The sequence below is a fragment of the Apostichopus japonicus genome, chromosome 5 (assembly GCF_037975245.1).
Source record: "Apostichopus japonicus isolate 1M-3 chromosome 5, ASM3797524v1, whole genome shotgun sequence".
In the NCBI taxonomy this organism is placed as follows: domain Eukaryota; kingdom Metazoa; phylum Echinodermata; class Holothuroidea; order Aspidochirotida; family Stichopodidae; genus Apostichopus; species Apostichopus japonicus.
The window spans coordinates 4,196,560-4,216,797 of record NC_092565.1 but is presented as its reverse complement, the minus strand read 5'-3'; the positions used below and the strand labels follow the sequence as shown (position 1 = coordinate 4,216,797).

General features: G+C 33.6%; 1 protein-coding gene across 3 annotated transcripts in view; it reads left to right on the top strand.

The window, feature by feature from the left end:
• The window catches only part of LOC139967360 (serine/threonine-protein kinase 32B-like), a 121,961-nt gene that overhangs the window by 65,612 nt on the left and 36,111 nt on the right, over positions 1-20,238 (top strand). For all 3 annotated transcript variants that reach the window (XM_071971067.1, XM_071971068.1, XM_071971069.1), the window contains exons 5-6: positions 5,161-5,300; positions 14,651-14,688. In XM_071971067.1, the coding sequence (XP_071827168.1) occupies positions 5,161-5,300; positions 14,651-14,688 (178 nt within the window). The remainder of the gene's footprint in view (positions 1-5,160; positions 5,301-14,650; positions 14,689-20,238) is intronic.

The window sequence follows — 20,238 nt, the reverse complement described above, 5'->3', positions numbered from 1 at the left end:
TTTCAAGCTTGAATGAGGTGGTATGACCGCCCTCCCTCCATCCTAGTCTATTGCAGGGTTGAAATCTTTGGGATCTGATCTGCGTTTAAAATACAAATCGGACCTCGAGTGTGGGATTCAACACAGAGCTCGCAGTCTATAAATTAAATGTAAAGGTCCTAAGACAGGAACAATTTTTTACCTAGGCTGGAATGATTAAAACCCATCCAAAAACCTCCCAAAGCAAAACAAATGTAGGACACTTATTGGGTTTGCAGATACTCTGAGACATTAGAAAACAGGTGAACATTAAAGGTTGTTTCTATGGGAACCAGAAAAAGTAGATTTGAAAAGACACTTTGGGGTGATACAGTAGCTAGAGTTAGAATGATGGTCATTGACCGGTATGGTAACCTGTCACTGAGGCCGTCTAAAGTGTTGCAAAAGGGTAACTACTCGTGTCTTTCATGGTCAAGGAAGCCGAAACTCTCTGACCTTCTCATTCTATGTTCTGGGACAAACTGTACCTCACTGGTGATCTACGTCAATCAGGAAATTGCATGAAAATGTTTTATTGCAAGAAATCAAAAGGCCCTCTGGGCTCGCTGGTTTAAATATTCTAGCATTTTTGGGAGCGAAACTGTTGACCGATATAAAGCAGTGAGATTAAAGAACTACATGAATGATTTAAATGGGCAATTGAAATGCCCTCAATACTGACTGAGATTATATTATTCCAGTGTCAAACATTGAAATGCAAAGGAAAATAATATTAATTATTCAATTTGATTTTAGCCAGTAGATGATTTTACGCACTGACATTTTTCTTCTTCTTTTAAGTAATTATGTGACAAAACTTGTGAATTTTAGGCCCTGAGCAGATTTACCACTATACAGAAACATCTAATAGATCACCACGATGAACTGTATTTTTATTGTCTTTAGTTAATTGGAGTCTACCTGGTGAAATTTTTATTCTGTCTTTCTACACATAATGCAATTTACTGGCTATTTAGTGCCTAAAATGCCAGTAGATTTGATCATATTCGCCCTGTATTAGAACAAAAAGGCACTGGCAATTTTCTGCCAGTAACCATTAAGAGCTTCAACACCCATGGTACATTCATCAATCAATGAATGGGTATGACTTCTCACTTCTGTATGTAACATAAGCCCTGTAAGACTGGTTATTATCAGCAAATATTAAAAAAGTTAAAAGAGGAAGGAAAAAAAAAGAAAGAAGACAAATTAAGGCAAGGAAGCTTAAATACTTTATAAGACAGTATAAATTTATCATATTTACTACGCTCCTTGCTTACCTGTCTCCTCACAACCTTAGCAATCTTGTTTTACCATGCCTAGAATGAACTGGTAACCTTTCAACGCCGTGCGCCCTCGACATGTTTATGAATTTTGTGTTTGTGTTTGGAATGGGTGGGCCCATATAAGTGTACAACACTTACTTGTCACATAGTATAAATTGTTATTACCCATAGCATTCATAGCATAATGTTTGTGTCGTCACCATGTATGTACTTATCACACATAACATTCACAGCATAACGATAGTGTCGTCACTATTAATGTGCTTATCACACATAGCATTCATAGCATAATTTTAGTGTCGTCACTTTGAATGTACTTATTACACATAGCATTATTAGCATAATGTTAGTGTCGTCACTATTAATGTACTTATCACACATAGCATTCATAGCATAATGATAGTGTCATCACTATTAATGTACTTATCACACATAGTGTTCATTTCATAATGTTAGTGTCATCACTATTAATGTACTTATCACACATAGCCTTCATAGCATAATGTTAGTGTCGTCACTTTGAATGTACTTATTACACATAGCATTATTAGCATAATGTTAGTGTCATCACTATTAATGTACTTATCACACATAGCATTCATAGCATAATGTTAGTGTCATCACCATTAATGTACTTATCACACATATCATTTATAGGATAATGTTAGTGTCATCACTATTAATGTACTTATTACACAAAGCATTCATAGCATATTGTTAGTGTCGTCACTATTAATGTACACTGATGAACAAGCCTCTCATCAACATCATTATCTGATCCAGTTCTTTGGACATTAAATCAACTCACATCACTCTCTCATTCATCCGCACTCAAATGCCATCGCCATGGTAACAACCATAGGCAACACAGTTAAACCTTTAACTGTCATTTTCAAAAGAGGTTCGCATTTCCCGACCCAAAAGTAATTTACAATTTCCCTGCAAAAATTCTAAGAAGCATGGAATTATAAATAACATGTAATGGGTTTTTATAACGGAATGTGCATTTACTGTTGACACTAAATGCATATAATGTTGATTCAGCAGAAATGTTAAATGTTGACACAATAAGATTTCATTCTTTTTAAACCACAACATCGGAGGAAGTATAGCAATAAAATTAGGCCCTTGAAGAGGTAAAAGATACAACTTAGCACTTAACTTGAAAATCTAAACATACACACACACACACAAAGAGGAGGGATGTATATGTTAGGAGATCAACAGTATCGTTAAGAAAATCTTTGTTTCAAACGTTTGTTTTGACAACGTGTCTCCAAAACAATGGGTTAAAAACCACATCCTGGTTGTATATTTTGTCCTGAAAATAGGGATTGTTTTAACTTTGCGATACTGTTGATTTTTTATCTCGAAATCCAAAACAGAATTCGGCAGCTGAAATTTGCATTAGAATTGCAGTGGTAAGCTGTCAAAACAATAGATTTGGAAGAATGAGAAAGTGGTGGGGGTGTTGAGCCTAGAAGTGGGCGGCTAATGGTGATAAATTGTTATTAGCTTGTTTAGGTGAGCTACATTTGATCAACATTTTTTGATGGAAATATTTCCTTAAGAGAAAAGTTTAAAAAAACATATATAGAAGCAAAGATGCTGGGGTTTGACATTTAATGAGTCGCATGTTGTCTGCCACATTAAGAATCGTTTCCAGAAGACTGGCAATGTTGATATGACAATTTGAGAATTACTTCTAAAATTTTTCACAACGACAATCAGCAGAAGATGTAAACTTTGGAGTCAGTTAAAACTTAATACCATAGTTTTCAGGAGTGCCACTTCTTGCTTAAAGTTGACATTTGATTTAGCTAATTACCATTGTAATTATCACTAAATATAGATTCCAATGCTACTTGATCATCTTATAAAAAAATTACACAAGGAAACACAAATTACGCAAGGAAAACCCCTTAGATGCTTTTGAAAATTCTTCTTTATAGTCATCAGCAGGAGATATGATATGATGAGAGAATTTTCGAAACCAAGTATTTCAGGACTCTACGGATAATTCAGATGCATGAATATTTCATTCTACCGTTATCACAATCAAGCTCTCGTATAGATCCGTAAAACATCTGGCTACGTATCGTAAAAGACTTCGCAAGAGATCCTTAATATATGTAAAGTACAGCGAGAGAGAGAGAGAGAAACGACAAGGATTTTGAGACTTTAGGCTAATTTAGAAAATAGCCTAATTTTATGATTACATGGAGAAACACTGCATGTGATGAATTTGAAATGTTCATCTTCTGGAGATGAATAAATTAAAGATGCACTTAGCCTTGAACTGCTCAACCGGAGTATTGAGGAGGAGATGCAGTAAAGATGAAGAGCCTCCTCTATTCATCTTGAGACAGAATTACATAACATTTTTAAAGATCTACCTGATCCCTGTTTGGCATCTTTTGTTTTTAATTCTAACATCAAATGCATCAGACTTGTTCCAAGTAATATGCTTTATCATAGACCTTAGAAATGCTTCTCTCTCTCTTGTCAAAATTGTCTTATCAACATTCTTCTTCAAAACTTTTCTTGTCAAACTTATCTGAATACAATATTTATATATGTTGAACTATATAATAATTACACAGAATAATTACACAGAACCATTTTTGTTGATTTCCTATTAAAGTTATAATAGGTGACTTGTGGTATACTATAGCAGTACTGTAGTGAAGGGAGTAGAAATGATATGGCAGGTGAACAACCGGGTTACAGCAGGGGTACCACAGGGGTATTGCAGGGGTACAGAATGATGGCGGCAGAGAAAAGGAGGGAGTCTTTGTTTACCAACACTTTTTAATGACCGTCTAAAAAAACTGTACAGATTTCACATTTAGTTTGACAAAAAGTGTCTTTCTTTTATATATATATATATATATATATATATATATATATATATATATATATATATATATATATATATATATATATATATATATATATATATATATATATATATATATATATATATATATATGTATATATATATGTATGTATGTATATATGTATATATGTATATATGTATATATATATATATATATATATATATATATATATATATATATTTATAGATCTACATATATAAGCTAAATCCACCCTGCACTACTAATTGCTGCAAAATGATTAAATCCAGCTTAGCCTACTTTTAATTAATTTTTAATATATCAGCTGTGAAGACAATTAATGGATTTGTATCATCGGGTCTAACCAGCCAGAATTGAGTACATTACTTGTGGTTTGGTGACCTTTATATGATTAAACAGACCCCTTCGTCCTCATGCAGTTGTGAGACGCTTCGTAACTTAACTGCAGGCAGGCTCTCAGTCATATGAGCTGGAAGTAATGACTCATTTTATTATCCAGTGACATTTAATGATGCAATGTGCTGATTAAAATTACTCTTTTGTCTTATAGCGTCAGCTTTCAGAGTGTCTTCCCGATAGTTTTTTTTTTTTTTTTTTGGGTCAAAATATGTCGCGCTCAGATATTATTGAAATTGATAGTTTTTAAGGTAAATGGTCTCTTTATAGTTTTTGTAAATAGTTTACATATATTTTAAGATGAAGGTTCCAGGTACCACAATATACTTAAACTTCTTCATCTGGCTATTAAATATAGCAAAAGTATAATACATAGCCTCAGAGGAATAAGTTGTCGCAGCCGATTTTTTCTCCACCGCATCATGTTTTCGGACGATTAACCCAAACACCCTGTGGGTTTAGAAATTGTAACAAGTGGTGAACAAGACACCTAGGTAGCTAGCTCGGCAGCTCACTGCAATCTTTGTAATCGTTCTCATTTTTGCTTTCTCTCTCTCCCTCTCGTATTTTGTCATCGGTAGGTAGTCGACCTACTCCTCGGAGGGGACTTGAGGTACCACATACAACAGGGAGTGAAGTTTGACGCGGAGAGGATCAAGTTATACATGTGTGAAATTGCCTTGGCGTTAGACTACTTACAGATGGAATGTATCATACATAGGTGAGTACTTAGATGAAAAAGAGACAAAATGAATATCAAATCACAACAAATACAACTATCATCAGGGAAAAATTAAAAATGAGAAGAAGGGAAGAAAAACATATGTTCAACAAAATTTGAGAAGACAAAAAAGGTGTTGAATGAGTAGGTTGAGATGTAATTGATAGCTCAATAATATCGACCTACTCCTCCCGGGGTGGTGGGGGGAGGGTGGAGGAGGAGGAGGAATTGAAGTACCAAATACAGCAATTAAATGAGTGAAGATTCAAGTTATACATGTATGTGTGAGTGAAATTTTGCCTTGGCTTAATTTAGACTACTTAGAGATGGGGGTAGCTATCATACACAGGTGAATATTTAGATGACACAAAAGAATGAATTATAAATAATTTAAAATAAAACAAACCACATATCACCAGCTATAAATATTGAGAATACTGGGGCCGGATAAAAAAAAAATCAACAGAAGTTGCAGGGAAAAAACCCAGGATAGTGTGTCAGTGTGAAATGTAATTGCCATCTCTGAATGTAGCCGTGTACCTCTTACGTGAGGATGGTAACATTTGACTTGTGTTTCACAGAATTGTATTAGCGAATCTTGCCGGAGGCCTTTTTTTGGTGTCCACGTTCTGTTCCTGAATGTTAAAAAAGGATATGGAACAAATTGGATAAAGTGGTAGAAATCTAATAATCTTGTAGCATTTTGTAATTCTAGGTTTGGAATTTATTCGGTCGTGACGATTGGTGGATTCGTATCAAATCCGTGTCGAGAAGCGGGAGACAGTTAATGGAACGACATTAAATTAGGACGTGGAATTTGCACCAAAATTAGATTTTTGTTTTTTATGTAAAACTTATGTTAGCAACATATTTCAATATCTCCTATTGTTTACAAATGAAGTTATAAACCTAATTTGTAACTGCGAACTAAGTTTTAAAAGTCTTGGATTAAGCAACATATTTCAATATGTCCTATTGTTTACAAATGAAGTTATGAACCTAATTTGTAACATCCGTATAAGTTTTAAAAGTCTTGGATTAAGTAGCAACAAAGTTTGAATGATGTGATGATTATTTTTAATTCTAAACAAGAAAAAAAAAGAGATTATTAGTTTTTATATCCTTGACACATTTGTGTACAGAACATTAATTGTGAGCACATATTGGAAGGATTCAAAGTTTCTGTCATATTTCCATCGTTATTTGAAGAAAAATTGTGACTTGTTAACAAATCGACCTGTATTATTAAGGATTTCGGTATCGGGTGGTGTCGAAAATTGAACTAAATCAGTGCAAAAGTATCACTTTAATAATTTAACAAAATCAGGGCAAAAGTATCACTTTATAGAGCTCAGTTAATACTTTTCAGCAAAACATTGAATTGTTGACCTTTGCTGTCATTCCTATTTCACTTCTTTTTGGGGTCATCTTTGAATTTATTGAAATGGATCGTGATATTTATTCTCTGAGTCTTGCACCATTAAATCACGCAAGTCAAATCTCGTTATGGGATTGACTCAGAATTAAGATTGTTTTGGTAAAAGCCTAGCCGGCAGTGGTGTTTCCACGTTCCGCTTAAGTGAGCAATTCTCTCAGAAAGTTAGGTGTATTTTGCACAAGGAAAGGTATCGAATGCCTTCCGTTTAGAATTCATTGCCAGCTTTTCAAAACATCTCCAGAACCGAGATTTTGTCTTGCACTTTATTTATTTAAAAATATCCGAAAGATTATCCATCAAAATGAGGTGTTGCAAATTGTTTTTTATATCAATTCATTCTTAAAGATACAATTTATGGCAAGATATGAAAAGCTGAATTTCTAACTTTGTGTAGTCTCCCCCCCCCCCCCCTAGTCAGTCAAACCCGGTCATCCTCCTCTTGACATTTAACCAAGGTCGTGAAGTTGAAAAGTTTTTGCCAAATAATAAATCAATGAGGCTGTCCGTCGTACGTGACACAACAAAAGCAGGAGAATCGTAAAAAAAATACGGAGACAGGTCCCATCTGTCATCTCTATAAACTCATAGAACCGCTCGTTAAGAACAACTTCCGCAAACGATCGGGAGAAAATGTAGTTCAGTTTGTGAGATATCAAAAGTGAAAGTGATCATGGCAAAAGGTTATCAGAGATTGAACCAGTGCTTGGGTATCAAATTAGCCCGAGCAGAGACTAATTCCTCTAGATTTCCTTTGTGTTAATTGGTTTAATCATTGTTTTAATCATTAGTCATTAGTTGTTACTGAAATGCCCCGCAAGAATTAATGCTAACAATACTCCCACTCATGGTTTGCTGTCTGTTATTGTAGTATCTGCGATCATTGCAACTCCGAAGTGAGAATGATTGCTTTCAATAGCTGCGTTACATACATCCTTACATGTCAATACACATGCAATACACATGTCAATACACATGCAATACAAATGCTATGCATTTGTATGTAAATCCTGCATCCTTGCTATCGGTAGAAAATCTTCCTTGGTTCAAAAAGCATCTTGATTGTATGACAAAGCGTTACTTTTAATCTATGCAAATGAGACCTATTTTGATCAAATTAAGTGTTACAAATAAATAAATAAAATCTTAGTGAAATTTCTGCTCCAGATATTTTCGGAATTATTTTCATATTTTCAGGATTATAGGATATTAGTCTATATACATTAATTACACAATAAAATGTCACGAATATTGCTTACCCTGATCAGTTATAAATATGTGTCCATGTTGGTATAAATAGCTGGCAATTTCCAAAATTTATGTTGTCCTTGTCAATCGATAAATGGCCTCAGGTTGTCACACAGCATTGTGCCTTAAAATATGTGCAAATTAGGTCAAAGTTAACCACATATTAAACCAAAGTAAAGAAAATAAAAAAAAATAAGAATATCACAGATTTTCTGCTTTCTGTATATTGCTCAATATTTCAATGATTAGTTTATATTTTTATGAATTCAGTATGGAGACAATATAATTTCGTTGTTCAATCTAAAATAATAGCTAATAAATCTGTACATTGATATAAATAAACATCTCTTCATGTCACACAGCATATCTTGTCAATTTGAACCAGAGTTAAATAACATTCAAATCAGAGAGGATGATGATTATTTTTCGGGGGGCTTTTGTGTATTTTGTACAATATATTTCAAGACGTTTGCTCATTTTTTCAGGAATGCAAATACTAAAGTACACATTATAATATACAATATAAGTCAGCTAATAGGAATGTTGATATAATTAGCTTGCAATTTAATATTGTTGAAATATATACATCTTGTCCTTAATATGCCAATGGACTAATTGTTCACACAACATTAATTGCTTGCCATTTTATACCAGAGTAAAATAACATTGACATCGTGAGAGGATTTTTATATAAATATTTTGCTCAATATATTATAAAGAATTAGTGTATATTTTGTAGGAGTACAGTTGTAAAGTTCGACATTACAATTCCCATGTGCATACAGTGATACCTTGCAAACCTGTTATATATCTGTATGTTGATATAAGTAGCTTGCAATTTACTTTATTTGTTCGAAACAAATATTCGTCCTTGCCAAGGACAAATTGTTTCTAAAAGTATCTTAATATCACACAGCATTGTCTGCCATGCATTTTAAACCAGAGTAAAATAGCATAAAATTAGAGAGGATTTATTTTTTTGCTCTGTGTGTACTTTGCTCTTCAAAATATATCTATATTATAATAGAAGTCGAGTTGGGTTTTAAGACACTTTTTGTAATAAATTTAGTGGATTAAATTAGGGTAAACGTGTACCAACATTACTATGAAAACTGAGTGTTTATTCTTGTTAACTTAATTATTTTGTTCCACTAGCCAGATCTTTCATCAGTCTATGAATAAAAAAGAAGAGAAATTTAAGAAAGATTAAGACCTTTGAACCATTATCTGAGGGATATTTAAAAGCCATTAAGAGTAGTCATGGGTAAGACTGATGAAAAATTAATGGTCATTGATATTTCATTCTTATACCCACTCCTCACTGGCAACAAACTGAAAAGTTCAAAATCTTGTAGAAGAGAAATATTAAGAAAGATTAAGACCTTTGAACCATTATCTGAGGGATATTTAAAAGCCATTAAGAATAGTCATGGGTAACCCTGATGAAAAATTAATGGTCATGGATATTTCATTCTTATACCCACTCCTCACTGGCAACAAACTGAAAAGTTCAAAATCTTGTAGAAGAGAAATTTTAAGAAAGATTAAGACCTTTGAACCATTATCTGAGGGATATTTAAAAGCCATTAAGAATAGTCATGGGTAACCCTGATGAAAAATTAATGGTCATGGATATTTCATTCTTGTACCCACTCCTCTCCATGGCAACAAACTGAAAAGTTCAAAATCTTTAGTATTAAAGTTTTCTGCTCTAAGGAAAATATGAGGCTTTCACTCAGAGCAGATGAGGAAACCTCAAATTTATGACCATCATACTTATTCGATCGTTGCAAAAAATTGTCCTTCATAATTACGAGGTTCTGATTCTTAAGGCATTTTTAGTAGGAAAGGATTAGTTTAGTGTGTAAAATAAAAAAATAAACACAAACAAAAACAGGGAAATTCCCTAACATAAGAAACATGTCTTTGTCCCTCACTCTTTATAGCTCTTTCAATGCCGTTTGGAAGCTAGGTTCACCTGATATTGTCCCTGAAATTCCAACCTTTTTTGCAATGGTGACCCCTGTTTTCAGCTTTATCGTCATGGCGACTCTCCAGTGGTAGATCTAATGTCCTAGGAAAGGGGTAAACCCTACAGGGATGAAGTACCCACTTCAAGAAGTTTTCCTTAAGGGTGCTTAGTTGCAAAACAGAGTTGTATAATTTGCACCTTTTGAAATAATTTATGCTCATCATTTTTTCCACTTTTTCCAAAATTTAATGTGACACTTAAAAACAAATTCTTTGGTGACCCCTCGAAAAGGTCGTGACGATGCCCACTTTGAATACCAGGGTCTGAAATGACTATGCTACCCATTTGTATTAGATAAGTGAATATTGAGCTTGAAGACTCAGCTCCCCGATGTCGAAAAGAATATGAAATGTAAAAAAAAAGAGGAAAATCAATGGCACATGGACGAGAATGTCAGAGTAAACCATCGCTATCATCATAGCTGTGTTGACATCTTCATCTAGATGTCTGGAAATAGTTAACGATGAGGATGATGGAATGATGGATGTCCTAATGGGTTTGTAAATACTTCAGTTACCACGAAAACCTCTGGTGGATGGACATTTAAAGAGCTCTGTTTGAATGCCTGATTGGTAATTCACCTAATCTAGCTGTGCTTACAAGGACAATCTCTAAGTATAAACAAAGCAGTCTCTGACCTTGGATTTGTGAAATTTTCCACTAGTTTGAAAGGGTAATAGTCAGCAAGCAGAGAATTTAACATACAGTTGTCAAGTTTTCTGATCTTTGAAAAAATGGATGGGCAAGTCTTGAGTTGATACTTGAAAACTTGTGGTCTCCTGATGTCTTATGGAGAATTATTTCCAAATTTTCAGCCTTATATATAAATCAAAATGAAAGCATGTGAGATTTTCCAACAAAATATGTTCTTTTTTCGTTTTAAACTTTTGATAGATTTGCTTTCAGCAGCACCACATAATATTAAAGTTACTGTTGGTTTGCTTCTCTGTGAATGCTGTCTGTGTAGTGGTGAGTGACATCAGAAGTTTCCCTAAAGCCACCAGCTTTAACATCACTCTTAATGGAAAGAAACCATTTGATTTTGACCCATGTTAATTCACAATTTGTGACAATTGTTTGTGAAAAGGTTTTCTGGAATCAATTTTTATTGTTATAACCCCCATAGATTGTTGGTTGCCTATTAAACACATGTAAACTGCAAATCAGAAGGGAAAAAAAGAATATGGGACTTGAGCTGCATTTTTCAAATTGAAACATGCAGGCTATGATCTGGCTACGATGACCTATGTTTTATGGTATTTTAGTATGGAATAACATCAAATCATATTGATTACAAATCAATTGAAAAAAATCAGCTTTAACGGCATAAAAACCAAACACTCGAGTCCTGGTGAAGGCATGAATTGAGACACAATCTCAACCCATCATTATTGATCTATGGGATGAAGATACAGAAAGTTCTGTCATAAATAACTTCTCCACAGAGCTAAACAAAAAAAGCTTATTCCATTTGGGACGACATCACAGTTCACACACAAGTAAGGCTGAAGACTCGATGACGTGTAAATATGACATCATCGAGGTACATGCATGAAGTTCCAGTTTTTTAATTCTGTAATTATTACCATGGCTATAATCATCTTCAATGGAGGAGATACGCTAAATCTACAAAATAATAAAGCTCTAAGGATTATGACCTAATTAATGATAGCATTTGTTTCAGTGTCAATATTGATAACAGTCTATAATACCTTGTTGAAATATGTGCCGATAAAAAAAATATTACAAAAATAATAATAATAATAATTAAAAAAATAAAAAACCCAGAGAGAAAGTAAAATATTTTTGTTTCTATTGGCACTATGCCAGAGAGGCCACTTTCCCATTTTCTTTGGAAAAATATGATGTTTTTCTTTAACCTAGTAAATCTCTGATTTTCACACCCTTTTCCCACGTTCATTTTATTATGTGACATCACAGACTTACAACTAATGAACCAGGATGCTTCCAAATGGGAGCAAGGATTTTTCTTATAAATTAAATGATATTCATGAGAGAGTTGTCCTTTACTAAGATCCCTATAGTCATATATATATATATATATATATATATATATATATATATATATATATTGTGTCCCCTGAAACTAAAACAAAGGACTCACATCTCGTATTGATCTGACAGTTCAGTCTGTTCTCGATCGATACAATTTAAACACAAAATAGTGTCCACTATTAAATCTCTTCGTTGGAATATTGTAGAATATCGTTCAGATGAAATCTCCCACCTGAAAAATGAGCTTCGAAATATACGTTGCATTTTTATGATACTTCTAAAATTTCATCAATCCACGCAGAGGCAACAAACCTGTGATTTCTCTCCGTTACCGATCTCCTAAACTGACCTAGGATATATATATATCTAAAAATCAATTCAATCTGGAGGTTAGATACTCTACTCCTACAGCTTACAATCAACCATAAGACTGCTGCCGAGCAGTATTATTAGCATTCGTTTTCTAGCCGAATGCTCAATTTATATATTTATATGATGTTTTGTAATATTTAGTAAGTGTTATCTATCATTTTCTCATGCAAAAAAGTCAAGATTCTTATAGACGCTCTCTTTTTCTGCCGTGTAATTTCCTGTGGATTATACCTGTCCTTTTCGTATCCGGTGTCATTTCTCGGTGGATTATTACAATAAAATTGGATGAATTTATGTCAAAAGAAAGAAGGAGGCCAAAAAAAATAATCATAATAATAATAATGATAGTCGTAATAAAAGACAAAAGGGTCAGGGAATAACAAACTATAGAATTTCAGTTCCTGACCTTAATTGTGTACTTGCTGATATAAAAGTTGAATTTGGGTTCAGTTAACTTTCTTTGGCCAAAGTAAATGTAAATGTGATGATTGTAAATGTGATAGATTTCAGAAGCATGTCGCCAGAGCAGTTTATATAGAACATTGCCCCATGTTCGTTTGTGCATGATGGTCCATACTCAAACCAGTGGATCTAGGATTCAATCTGGGGTGGGGGATGTCATAAACTCTGAGGGGCAGAGGGGGCATGTGTAGTGCAACTTAGTAATATAAATGTTTTCCCATCATACAGCACTGTTAAGTTACATCTTTTTTTTAATACAAATTTGGGACCCCTTCTTATCCAACACCACCCCCTTAGTCCCCCCCTCTCCCTTTTTCCAGTTGGAGAAGACATAAAACACTGAAATCCTTCTAATTAAGCTATGCAAAGAGAAAACTCTCTCTGTGGGATTGAGAGGAATGGGGAGAATGGGAGGAGAGAAAAGGAAGGGAGGGAAGGGAGAGAATGGGAGGAGAGAGAAGGGAAGGGAAAAGGAGGGAAGGAAAGGGAAGTAATATTTTGTGAATATGAACAGGTTTTATTCTCAATCAGACTGTCATAGTTATGAAGATCTCTTTGTGCATCGACAGACATGTCTTGCCCTGCCTCTCACCACTACTTCTCTCCTGTAATTCCATGCTACTCTCTCCTTCCTTCTCCTACTTCCCACTCCTTCATCCTATTATAAGCCATTATTTTCTGGGTACTGCATCTGCTAAATTGTAACATGTTTACAGATGGTGGATGATTCACGCGCAGCGTTCCAGTTATACTCGATGTTAATGCGAAGTGCGCTATTTATATATGTATATTATTATGTAAATATATATATATATATATCTACTAAGTACTAAATAAATTGGACCTTCAACTTTCTCATTGTTTTTTGTCGAGGCAAAGTGGGTCCTTTTTTTCCACCCATAAATCATGATGACATGTTTATCTTGTCGTTGAATAGCAATTGTATTTGCAATATGTTATTTATGAAGTTCGTCTGAACTGGATTTTTCTTTTATATGAGCTGAAAAGTTAGAAGTGTGAGATAGGCAATGAAATGAATGATTTTAGTGATCTACACCTGAGCAAACATCATTATAAATCTTTAACAGTAATAGCTAGGTGAAACTAATATTCCTTCAACAGGGCGTAGTAATGAGCAGGGCATGAGCTGTATAAATATGGGAAGACTAGACTAGCTGTGAATAATTTGTACACAAACACACACTCATTAAGGCCAAAGGCTGATTGTGTGGATGCATTTTACCCTTTGACCCATAATTTTCTGATTTAGGATCGTTTCTTCTGGCAAGTTTGATTTCACCATCGGGATCATAAAAAGTCCATGAAATTATCAAGAGGATAAAAATTGCTCACGAGGGATAATTTGATGTTGATGTTTAACATTTCTTTGAAACTGTTGTCTTCTTTATAAGCTGTTAGCCTGCTTATTATCCGAAACGAATTCCAATGTGTAGGAATAGGAGGTCAAAGGTCTTTGAATTCATGTGTCATTACTGAAACAATTTCCCCCCCCACCCCCCCCCCCGATCTATGTGAGAGACTTTTATGATATGAATTATTGATTGATAATCACTTAGTGACAAATTCTTGAATTACTGCATGCTCAGGTACTTGCCTCCTTGTAAACTATTGCATACTTATCCTCTGGTGCACCATGCGTGCTTTTATGTTTCATGTTTTCACCAACATCTTTCATTAATTATGAAATACTGATCTGTGATGATAATGTGAAATTGCATCATATTTATATTTGTTTCTTTGTGTTGTCTTTTTCTCTTTTTTCAGGGACATTAAACCCGACAACATCCTTCTCGACGAAGAAGGTAAGAGTTCCTTATATATATATATATATATATATATATATATATATATATATATATATATATATATATATATAATGTTTATATAAAAATGTTTTCATATTGAATCATTCAGAGACATACTTTTCTTAAGCTGACACTAGGAGGAGATCAACTGTAAAAGGCATTAGGGCAAATAGAGTTTATTAGAGTGCATAAATCGAAGCAAATTCCTACGAAACAAAAAAAACAATAATGTTTGGTACGTGTGCTTTCCTGCCACAACATTTTGTTGTTTTGAACTTTATATTAAATTTGAAATGCTTTTACATTTTGGAGGTGTGATTTTGTTGTGCATACCATAATTGACCTTTCCTGGTAGATTGCTTGAAATATTTCCTGTTTTGGCAATGTGAAGCATGTATAGTTGTTATTGTGAAAGGTATTAAAGTTTTATAATTAATATTCATTCAATATAGGTCAGGGGTTCTGATAACTTCATTTAAAGGAAGGGAAGGCAGGTGATTCTTCTATCTGTTTTGCTTTTTAAATCATAATAAATCATAAATATGATAATCAAGGATGACTTTTGGCACAGAATGAATTTTGATTGGTTGTAGACCTTGTAAAAAGTATTAATATATTGTTTGTATAATCATTTAATATAGGGCAGGGCTTCTTATAATTATATATAAAGGAAAGGAAGGCAGGTTAATTCTGCCAACCGGTATTTCTTTTAAATCATAATAAATCATAAATATGATAATCAAGGATGACGTTTGGCACAGAATGAGTTTTGGTAAGTTGTAGACCTTGTGAATAGTATTAAAACATTGTCTGTATAATCATTTAATATAGGGCAGGGCTTCTTATAACTTCATTTAAAGGAAGGAAGGCAGGAGATTCCTTTATCTGTTTTGTTTTTTAAATCATAATAAATCATAAATATGATAATCAAGGATGACGTTTGGCACAGAATGAATTTTGATAAGTTGTAGACCTTGTAAAAAGTATTAATATATTGTTTGTATATTCATTTAATATAGTTCAGGGCTTCTTATAATTATATATAAAGGAAAGGAAGGCAGGTTAATTCTGCCAACCGGTATTTCTTTTAAATCATAATAAATCATAAATATGATAATGAAGGATGACTTTTGGCACAGAATGAATTTTGATTGGTTGTAGACCTTGTAAAAAGTATTAATATATTGTTTGTATATTCATTTAATATAGTTCAGGGCTTCTTATAATTATATATAAAGGAAAGGAAGGCAGGTTAATTCTGCCAACCGGTATTTCTTTTAAATCATAATAAATCATAAATATGATAATGAAGGATGACTTTTGGCACAGAATGAATTTTGATTGGTTGTAGACCTTGTAAAAAGTATTAATATATTGTTTGTATATTCATTTAATATAGGTCAGGGGTTCTTATAACTAAATATAAAGGAAAGGAAGGCAGGTGATTCTGCTATCTGTTTTGTTTTTTAAATCATAATAAATCATAAATATGATAATCAAGGATGACGTTTGGCACAGAATGAGTTTTGATAAGTTGTAGACCTGTGAATAGTATTAAAACATTGTCTGTATAATCATTTAATATAGGGCAGGGCTTCTTATAATTATATACAAAGGAAAGGAAGGTAGATGATTCTGCTATCTGTTTTTTATTAAATCATTAAAAATCATAAATATGATAAACAAGGATGACTTTTGGCACAGAATGAATTTTGATTGGTTGTAGACCTTGTAAAAAGTATTAATATATTGTTTGTATATTCATTTAATATAGGTCAGGGGTTCTTATAACTAAATATAAAGGAAAGGAAGGCAGGTGATTCTGCTATCTGTTTTGTTTTTTAAATCATAATAAATCATAAATATGATAATCAAGGATGACGTTTGGCACAGAATGAGTTTTGATAAGTTGTAGACCTGTGAATAGTATTAAAACATTGTCTGTATAATCATTTAATATAGGGCAGGGCTTCTTATAATTATATACAAAGGAAAGGAAGGTAGATGATTCTGCTATCTGTTTTTTATTAAATCATTAAAAATCATAAATATGATAAACAAGGATGACTTTTGGCACAGAATGAATTTTGATGGGTTGTAGACGGTCAAAACATACTGCTATCAGGTCAGGTTGGATTTCTATAACATTTTTCTACTTGTGAGAAATTACCTTTTTACACAATTAAGGGAAGGTCATTAACTGAAATTGACTGTACTACTATTGAGACTTAATACATGGTTCATTTAGGGTAGTTCCTCAGATGCAACACAAAACTCAAATAGGAAAACATAATACTTTTATGGCCAGCTCGAATGACACGTTTTGCAAAAGGGTAATATAAACATGTCAAGGACGGATGGTGTTGAATGTGTATAATAATCCAAGGGACATATGTAAGTTAAAATTATGAAGTGAAAAGAAGATGATGCCTTGGTTAAAGTGTTTAGAATTTGTAAAATGATCTGGGTTACACGTTATTAACACTAAGGCCTACACAGAGGGTCATCTCGTCTCTGAAGCCTTAAAGGAGTATACCAGATATTTATATCTTGAAAACTGCAATAGCTATAGAAACGTTACCATACTGTAGTACCCAGATGTTCCTTTTTCTTGAATTAGAAAATAATAAAATAGTAATAAAATAGTACTTATATAGCGCGTTCATCAGCAACGCTGCTCGAAGCACTTTACAGGAATTGAAACAATTAATATACAGGAAACATTAAAAATACAGGAAACATTCAAAAGCAAATAGTACAATAATATCGCCTAAAAGGTATATACCATAAAACTTATAATAGGATAGAAAAATACATTAAAGCTATGGTGATAAAATATCAAGACTTTCTGCCTAAATTCACCACCTTAAACAAATTTAACAGTTGGTCATTTCTATATTCATGACGAGTGTGTTAATATCAGGTCACAGGCTTAAATCCCTATTTGAATGCACACATATATGTAATATCATGATCAGAAGTCAGTACGTTGGAAGGATCAGATCACGAGTACGTCATCAGATGGAGTAGGAGTCATATAATGCATATGAACCCTCCTCTGACCTGATAAATGTGATTTATTTCCATCTAATTTCCATGATGTCAAAACATTGATTCACCATCTCAGGATTTAAAACTGTTAATTGTTTGTGTACAGTATATAACTGCATTCGCTTTGTACTGTAAAAATGAAGTTTGGAGTAGGTGACCGTCATTATTTGACATTACTGTATGTGGGTCAACCCAGCTGTCTTAGCTTATCGGAAATTCTGAGATTATGGCCTTTTTTCTCTCTCAACGCTCTGCCAGCTTTTTGGAATTTGGACCAAGCTACAGGTAGACCTGTTTCTGCTCTTGTGGTTTAATCGGAGATTCATCAGTAGCAGCGAGATACTTTCAGTCAATTTGCAGGGTTATGCACAGTTCAGAGATGAATTCTTAAAGCATTATACAGTACACAAGATAGTGTCCTCTACTTTAAAGGATAACATTAAGGAGTTTGCTAGACCTGGCATATGCCCTTTCCTCATTCTGGTCACTTTGGTTCTTTAATTTATACTCACTTACCTTTAGTATGAGTAACCCCTGTGTGCCTAGAAGGAAACTAGAGCATATGGTCTGATGTTAAAACAACACAAACTACATATTAATTGAACTTGAAGTTAGCTGTGACTGTAAAGTCAACATCAGCCGAGGATTCACTCATGCAATTAATATATGGAGGTGAATGTAGCTGTTTCTGGCTGTACATATATCCATGGAGATGTTGAAACCATGGAGCTGTGACTAATTAGTCACACATTCTCCAAACGAAATAGCACAAAGATTTGTGTACGTTTCTTTGTAGCAAAAGTACTGTGACTCAAGCCAGAACAAGAGCAGCAATGCTGTAGATTTGTAGAAGCCCTGCTTAGCTTCTATTTGAGAAATTTGTTTTGATATACTATATTTCTGAGCAGTTTATCCATTTGTTTGTGCGAAAAATATAAGACATGGGCGGGATAACGGTGTAATTTACTTACCTCCCATCTCCTGTTTTATCCTTGCCTTATGCTCCTTCTTAGCAGATATGTTTGTTTAAAATGTTCAAAAGTTGAAAACATTTGTTTTGAAGAAAAAAATAAATGAACATTTCTTTCCTTTTCATAGAAATAAATAATGATAATAGCTTGAAATATATTTGAAAATTCAAAAGGCTATAACTACAGCCAAGTAGTGTTCTTGAATACTTAAAATGCAAAGCTTCCTTTGTAGTATATTTAAAACCAGAATGCAAAACTGTATTGAAGTTTGATTGATGACATCATCATTAAAGGGTATGGACCAATGTTTATCCTTGTGAGATATCTTGAAAACGTTTGGTTTATAGGAGTTCTGTTGACCCTTGATGAATTTTGAACACACAATAATTAATTACATTTATACTCAAAATGACACCTCATAGAAGTAGGAGACTTGTCAATGCTACATTGTATGATCATGGCATGGCAGGTGCGATTAATAACCAGCGTTTCCACATTTCAGAAATGAATTTCTTGCGCCGCTACATATCCTTGAATCCGGTAACTATTTCCCCGAAATGGTCTGATTTCCAATGGTTGTTGGCCCTAACTACTGCAAGGGTGTATAGGAAGCGCCCCTTGTAAGTCCGCGATAGATTATCCAATATTGTCACATTCTGGGAAATTTCCTTCAAAGTGGAAACACTGTCGCAAACTTATTTTATGCAATAGATCATAATTATTACTATGAATAAACTATATCCTATTGGCAAAAACATGATGCACTTTGTAGTTTTCATTCATGCAATAGTAGAACGAAAAAAGTTAAAAAAGTGTTGCTCAAAAAAATATTGCTCTGCTAATTCTGCTATAATGTTGTGGATATCATGTTTGAATTATGCTAACCCAAAATTGCTCACTAAGTTGTACCAATACAATAATAGAACGACCTGCAATTTGTTTACCATCAACATACCACAGAGAAATGTTGAAGAGCAGAAATTAGAATCAGTTCCAACAATATAGGTCATTCTCACATGTCGTATTCCACACACAATCTGTCGAATAGTTCAAATTGCAAATCTGCCGAGTAGTCCATTTATAGAGAATGATATCAAACCAGATAGGAAGCCTGAATAACAAGTAAATATTTGGCTTGATCAAGTCTCCCACGGGTGGGTTATTTCCCAAAATGACTGGAAAATTAAGATGGAAGACATTTTGCTACTCACACCAGATGCATACTAGTCATGAATACTGAAAAGTATTTGCAAAACAAATTTCACGGTCATTGCATATAATCTGTGGCCTACATATACAGAGGGCCCTGTTTTGGGCCCTCACGTGACGACAAAAATGTGTTTCTTCACCATCATTCAAATGTTATAGCCACAACATTTCAGCAGATTTGGACAAAAACCCTAGTAGAAGTAGCATTATTTACGTTTTCAGAAAATGACCTCAAATGACCTTCAAATTTATTAAATACGATCGCATGTATGCAAACTAAACTCGCACAATCCACTGACAAACTTTCAACTAGATC